At 34.8% G+C, this 7,609-nt stretch overlaps 1 protein-coding gene across 3 annotated transcripts in view; it reads left to right on the top strand.

Annotated features, from left to right (window-relative positions):
• The window catches only part of UBE2K (ubiquitin conjugating enzyme E2 K), a 79,631-nt gene extending 72,318 nt beyond the window's left edge, over positions 1–7,313 (top strand). The window contains exons 4-5 of one of the 3 annotated variants that reach the window (XM_024992977.2): positions 2,163–2,291; positions 2,929–7,313. In XM_024992977.2, coding sequence (XP_024848745.1) covers positions 2,163–2,291; positions 2,929–3,003 — 204 coding nt within the window. In that variant the 3' untranslated portion in view covers positions 3,004–7,313. 3 annotated transcript variants of the gene reach the window in all.
• Positions 7,314–7,609: the final 296 nt, after the last annotated feature.

Raw genomic sequence — 7,609 nt, forward strand, 5'->3', positions numbered from 1 at the left:
GCCATGTTGCCCACCCTCTAAAATCTTAGTTCCCCAACCAGGAATGGAACCCTTGCCCCTGCAGTGGAAGTGTGGAGTTCTAATCATTGGGCTGCCAGGGAATTCCCTCTCCTCTCTTTTAAATATACTTCCTCAGTTCTTATTACATCCTTTCTTTCACTTTCCATTTTATACTCTTATTTGGATGATCATATCCACACTGATGTTGCCACCTGTATGTTGATACAATAGTCAGGCTTGACCTTTCTCCTAAACCCAAAAACCTGTTTGGAACCAGAGAGCTCTATATGAATATCCCATGAGTACCTTAGTGCAACATTCCCATAACTGAAAGCAGACTCTTAAACCCTGTGAACCTGTCCATCCTTCTACAGACAGCTTGTTTATATATCCAAGTCACAGATATGGAGTACTTCTCTATGTCTCCTTTTCTCTCATATCTCAATATGTCTGTCATAATACTTCTCTAACTGCTTTCGTTCACATATTTAAAAATTCTCATTTGACTGCTCTGATGGAATTTCCTACTTCAGCCTTTTCTTTTTACCTTCTACACTGATAGCAGTTAGCTTTATAAAGTTCAAATCCTATTTCATTTTACTATTAAAACCTATTAATACCTCTACTGTCACCTACTTGGTAAATCCAAATTACTTAGTTTGAAAAGTTCCTCCATGATTTGAACTATGTCCTAAATTCTTCAGTTCAGTTCAGTCGCTCAGTCATGTCTGACTCTTTGCAACCCCATGAACAGCAGCACACCAGGCCTCCCTGTCCATCACTAACTCCCAGAATCCACCCAAACCCATGTCCATCAAGTCAATGATGCCATCCAGCCATCTCATCCTCTGTCATCCCCTTTTCCTCCTGCCCTCAATCTTTCCCAGCATCAGGGTCTTTTCCAATGAGTCAGCTCTTCGCATCAGGTGGCCAAAGTATTGGAGTTTCAGCTTCAGCATCAGTCCTTCCAATGAACACCCAGGACTGATCTCCTTTAGGTTGGACCAGTTGGATCTCCCTGCAGTCCAAGGAACTCTCAAGAGTCTTCTCCAACACCACAGTTCTAAATTCTTACTGTTCCTCAAACTCAGGCTATTCAAGATTGTCGTTCCTACATGTCATTCCACCCAGTCTGTCATGTTTCCTGCCTAAGAAAACTTTTCCTTTTACAAACTTCTTCCTTTCCTTTGAAAAACTGTTCACTCCCTATTTTATGTATATTCCTGTTAATATGTCCTACTATTATTTGCCATAGAGTGCTTAGAATTATGGTTTAACATGTTATATATGTTCTATTGATTTCAGTTTTGATAGAAGCATGGCTTGGACCTCAGCTTTGATTTCCTGTTGAGTTCTGAGCCTCAGAGGTTGAGATTGGACTCAGTTTTCTTTTGACTCTGTTGGGTCGTCTCACTTATTTCCTTGTTAATAATGGTAGAAACTAGATTTATAATTTTAATGTATAGAAATACTCTGTGTATAAAACATCTTAAGAAATATTAAAGCAAATTTAATATTTTAAATTTATAATTTGCTTTATTAAGTAATGGTAGTCTCAGAATACTTGAGAATAAATTTACCTCTTCCAATGCATATGAAGAATCTTACATTTTAAAAAGTGCTCTGTCGTGAGTTCATAATCATCTCAAAACGTGCTATAAGTTAGGATTGCACATGGAGTTTCCTTAAATCACTACGGTAATAGAACTCTCACAAAACAGCCAACTCTCTGTATTCTAGCCCAAGCTGTGATTAATACAAAAATTGGTCACATTTATTAGTTACTGTCCACTTAATTTTAGAAGCTAGTAATTCTGTTTATCTGTGTAATGTTTGCCACTGCACGATGATTAGAGGCATCTCTGATAACTCCATTTAGTGTTAGTTTTCTACTACTTTGTTGAAATTGGAGATTAAAGTTGATAAATATTATATATCTTTGTTTTTCTTTCATCAGTGCAACTTGTGAATTGCAGGTTCACGTTAAACAGTCTTTTCTTCAGTGACATAGTTTGTTTGCTATGGAAAGTGAATCAGTCACATTTAAAAAATCTAATCTACATTTATTTAGAAAAATCAGGTTTTTAGGCAATTAAGAGATGAGTTCCTATTTTTAATACTATAACTGCATTGTCATATCAATCAATTTTTCCCCCATATAGTACAAACAAAATCCTGAAATGTTCAAACAGACAGCTCGACTTTGGGCACATGTGTATGCTGGAGCACCAGTTTCTAGTCCAGAGTACACCAAAAAAATAGAAAACCTATGTGCTATGGGCTTTGATAGGGTAAGTACATAAAGGCATGTTGATTTTTATTTATTTGTTAAATTATTGTTGCAAATCCTTGGCTGACAAAAGTGGTTCAGCGGTACTCTAAATCTAATTTTGATAAGCAAACTTTGTTATTAAAACTAGTGATTTTTTTTTAAACTTTGGCTGGTTCAGTCATTGATTTTATTTTATTTTAAAAAATAATTTTATTTATTTATTTTTGGCTGTGCTGGGTCTTCACTGTTGCTCGGGCTTTTTCTCTAGTTACTGCAAGCTGGGGCTACTCTCTAGTTGTGGCCTGCGGGCTTCTTACTGTGATGGCTTCTCTTGTTGCGGCACATATCGTCGTGACTTCCTGGGTTGTAGAGCACAGGTTCAGTAACGGTGGCACACGGGCTCAGTTGCTTCACTACATGTGGGATCTTCCCCAGCCAGGAATCAAACCTGTGTCTTCTGCATTGGCAGGCGGATTCTTTACTTCTGAGCCACCAAAGAAGCTCTAGTCGTTGGTTTTAGAGTTTTTAATGCACTTCAAGTGCAAGGTAACTTGAAAAAACAAGGTGTGGTTTTTTTAATATAAAGACAGTGAGTGATACAGTATTTTAAAAATATTTCCTTGAGATTTTATTTTGTCCCCTTTTCTTTTCTACAGAATGCGGTAATAGTGGCCTTGTCTTCAAAATCATGGGATGTAGAGACTGCAACAGAATTGCTTCTGAGTAACTGAAACATAAAGAGAGATGCTGATATAGTCAAGCTTGCCCCTTCTTGGAGGAGCATCAACATCTGTTATTTTTAGGATTCTGCATAGATTTCTTTTAAACTGGCATTCTTGCCTAATGATGTTATCTAGGCACCATTGGAGACTGAAAAAAATCCCTGCTCTGTAAATAAAGCTAATTAAACGTCTGTGTAAATTTAAAAAGGGGAAATACTTTAATTTTTTTCTTACTTAATAGTGTAAAAATTCTTTTGAGCTAAGCTAAAACCATGGAAAAAACATGCTACTTTAGTGTTTAGCAGTATACCAAGACTAGCAAGAGTTTGCTTCAGGATTTCGTTGAATAATTAAGATAATATTTTGAGTGTGTCAGGGCCATTCAAATTGTTGGTGTTGCATCACAGCTACCTTAACTGTTTTTAACATGGATCCTCTGTGCCTGTGAATTTACTTGCATGCTTGTACTTGACTTCTTAGGATGGGTAGCTGAAAAGACCACCATTTTAAGCATTTGAGAATTCTTCAATATGAGATTTATCCAGAAATGAAGATGGTGACCTAGTCAGAGCCTTTTTTGTCCTTGTCAACAGACTATGACAACATATCTGTTTTTCCCCTCTTTCCACACACAGCTAATATTCTAATATTAAATTTCTCAATATTTGGTGGGGAAATGTGCTGAAGGACAGTATCCCTTGCTCCATTTTAGGTCATCCATTTGGAATGTTTTGTCACAATTCTCCACTCTTAAAACTTTCCTATATAAGTAAATAATGTTGTAAAAATGGAGCTGCCAATTTTGTTTCTTTTTTTTTTTTTAAAAAAAACAGTAAATTCTTAATGTTGCAGTATTCCCAGATTAAATGAAAAGAACCCAGCTTAATTTTTCAGTGAATTTAACATCTTTCGATTTTTGGACTGGTGGAATTTTTCTTTGAGAACTTGCAAGGATGAAATCAACTGTTTGCAGGTTTTTTAGCCTGATTTTGGCTTTATAGAGATTGCTTGCACTTCCCCCTGTTAACACATGAAAGCTGTGTTGGTGTTTTACTGTACATACTTCAGATGCACATAGGAATAGAAGTGTGTTATAAATCTAGCTTTCTTTATGATGTTTCTGATAATATGAGAATTGAAAACTTTACCTTCTCTTGTACATAGTCAGACTTTCTATACGTATTAAAGTTACACTTCACTCTAAGTTCAAAGTTTGAAAATTATTAGTTTTGCAAGCTTTAACACTAATGTGAACATTTTATGAAGGGTGAAATGGATTTGTGTAGGCAGTTCTATACGTAGAAACACAGTTCTTATTAAATATTCAGGACCAATGCAGAAATAACAAAAATGTAATGAAATCTGAATGAATTAAAGTGAGGCTGTATATGGAAAGTCATATTATAAAAAGTTTGCTTTCTTCAAGTGTTATTTATCCTAAATTATAATGGTTAAGTGTTTGGAAAATAGTTTTGAACAGTAAATTCAGCATAATTTCATTTGACTTCTCAGTAATCTTAGAAGCAATAAAAAGAACCATTATTAAATATATTGTAATGTTAAGATGTGAAGGTTCTTCCAGAAACTTGTAAGGCTTTCCTAATCAGTAGTAAAACTCTTGTAGTTGATTTTATTGCATACTAAACACAAGTTGCTGTTTTTTCCCCTTTGTTTGCCTAAGTATAAATTTCTTTATACAATCACCTTCTTTAATTGTAATTTAGTTACTTTCTAAAGATGCCAAAGGAAACAAGATTTTCTTTATTTATTTTAAATAGCTAAAACCATGTACTTTTCTTTATATTTTGAGGTAAGGTTGGAATTGTGTGAAAATGTGGACAGTTTTTGTTCCATCGTTGTTTAGAATTAATTTTTTTTGTTTTGTTTAGTGGAGGGTGGCTTGGTAATGTTAGTAATATTTGCGTTATTTTAAATATCAAACACCTCTACCCAGTTTACTATTTGCCTGTATTATCAGGGTATATTTAATTGTCCTGTGGTTTGGCAAATGAGAGAGAGAACTCAGAAGTTACTAAGGATCAAGCATTGTATGCTTTGCTCTTGGCGGCAGCTGTAACTTGCCTATGACTTTTATGCACATTAGCCCCTTAGGGTATACTCATCTAGCTGCAATTCAGTATCCCCAGTGTCCAGGAAATGGAAAACTACAATATTTGGTATGAGAGGTTCTCCATAATGGATTTTCATTTCAAAAATTTACCTCATTTACATTTAATGTGATTATCTGTTTTCTGGTACATTTCCCACTATCGCCTTCTTACTGGGTTTTTTGTTTGTTTGTTTTTTTCCTATTTTCTACAGGTAGATTTATTTCCCCAAACATAAAAATAAACGCATTTGCTTTTTTCTCTTGTCTTATATATGTTTAGAAAAAGAACAGTAAAAGTACAGGTCTAGGGAAAGCATACCCTGTTGGAAATTATTTTTATAATTCTCAATGGTTTGTGATTTGTTAGTTGTAAAGGCTTCAAAAATTATAGTTAAATGTATGTGTAGTTTTATCCCATCTGGGCAGATAATTTGCTACAAGTCACTGATACTCAAATAGTCTTCTGTGATGATCAGGTCTGTTTCCTGAGTGTGTGTCTGACTTTTAAAAGAACAAATAATTAGTTGTGTTAGTATTTCAGTACAGACTGAATGAATAAGTAGCAGTTTGTGATCCAAATAAGTATGCGGTAAGGTATATAAATATTTGAGGAACTTGGTACTAAATTAGATGCCCCATGCTGGCTCCCCCAAATGTTTGGAATTGTGGCTGTGATTTACATAAACACATAATGCATTCAAGTATATATATGTGTGTTTATATTCTGACCATTTTGCTTTTGAGAAGCATTTTCTGTGAAATGAAAGGCTGGGTTTTTTTCTTTTTTGGGGGAAGTGTTTCACATTTGTGATTGCTGATAGTGCATAAAACTATGCAAAATAATTTTAAAGTATGAGAAAGAACTGGCAGATAAAGTACATATTGCTTATTTTTGCAGTACAGAATGCAGCATGTTGTGTTACTGCTGCTTAACAAGTTTATCAGTGTGAAAAGCAATTCTTAGCTCTAAGTGTATGCCTGATTTGAGCTTTTAAAACTCTGCAATAGGGGTGTAATAATGTGTCCACGATCCTTGTTAGTAACACAGGAAACAGAAACTTTGTTTTTTTAGTTTTGTTTTAGAGATAGATTTGGGCATGGGACAGTTGGAGCCATGTATACTTTCTTGTACATAGATGGAAACAGTGTTTGGATAGGAAAGAGGAAGCTGTTTACAGTTAACTTTATTTCATGGATTTTTACAAAATAATGTATGACTCACTTTTTACTTGTACGAACCATTGATTTTGAAAATTTGCATTTCCATTCTTTTAGTACTAGTTAAAAATAAATGCTTAACATCAGCTGTTTACTATCACTGGGGAAGAAGTTAACTTGAAATATTTACTGATAAATAGCCTTTTCTTAAAGTGTGACTTTTCTGCCTTGTCTGCATACTATGTCACATGTTCTATTTGCACTGTTGCAATATGGGTCAAAAGTCTTGTGGCATAGGGCTAGGGAAATGTCAGTCTCTCACTTGTCCCATTTGTTCTGTTACTGTTCTGTGGGACTGATCTACCCTCATAAACCTGTGATCATCGCCTAAATGTTAAGTTGTGAATGTGTCACCTTTTGCTTGGTTATTTCAACCAGGCATTGAATATATATGTATATGTATATATTCAATGCTGCTGTATATAATCAGATGTGGCACAGTTTATCAGTTTGGTCCTGGGGGTGAATGGATTCAGAAATCATTTGCACTGTGCTGTTAAATGATCCTTGTGTGCTTGCTGTTACCTACTTTTTACAGGCATCGTAATAAAAGCTAGACTATTTCTTTGGGGGGAAAGAGACTTATTTAATGTAATTTAAAGACTTTTCCAATAGAAAATGGAATACTATTGAAAATAATATCTATTTTTTAGCTTTCAGCAATTGATGGTGCTTTGTTGTGGTGTCTGCTGGAAGTCTACTGCCATTATAGGGATACTCATTAACCTCACCGAGAAAGAATCTTGCTTGTTAGCTTCTCTAGATCTCTATTCTAAACAATCTGTTAGTGATGATAAATTCTATAGGAGGATCTGTTCTGAGCCGTTAACTTCCTGTAAGGGGAAAATGGGTGGGTTACCAGAAAGACCATTGAAGCAGGGTGGGCCGGGGGTGGAGGGCTGGGTATTTGTCTTGAGAATTAAAAACTACGAAACACTTTTGTACACAACTGATTTTTTAAAAAAATAAACACATTTTTAAAGATGTTGAATTTTTTTCCCCCCTTACTGGGAATTCTTAAAAATAAATGCATGTGTGTTTTCCCCTGAAAATGGTTTATATCTTCTTTCTGGGTACTCAGCAATGGACCGGCAATTAAGCCCCCACATTACTTTAAATAAGGAAAGGAACCAGGTGGATAGTTTTACTAGACAGCTTTATAGTGATGAATGTATGTTGATAAGTGCAGTAAATTATATTTGTGCTTTGAATCTGAGTTAATTTTAATTGATTAAAAGTGAATTGGAGTTAATTTTAATTGATTATTTATTTGAAAATATAACATTA

Source organism: Bos taurus, chromosome 6 (genome assembly GCF_002263795.3).
Source record: "Bos taurus isolate L1 Dominette 01449 registration number 42190680 breed Hereford chromosome 6, ARS-UCD2.0, whole genome shotgun sequence".
Classification (NCBI taxonomy): Eukaryota; Metazoa; Chordata; class Mammalia; order Artiodactyla; family Bovidae; genus Bos; species Bos taurus.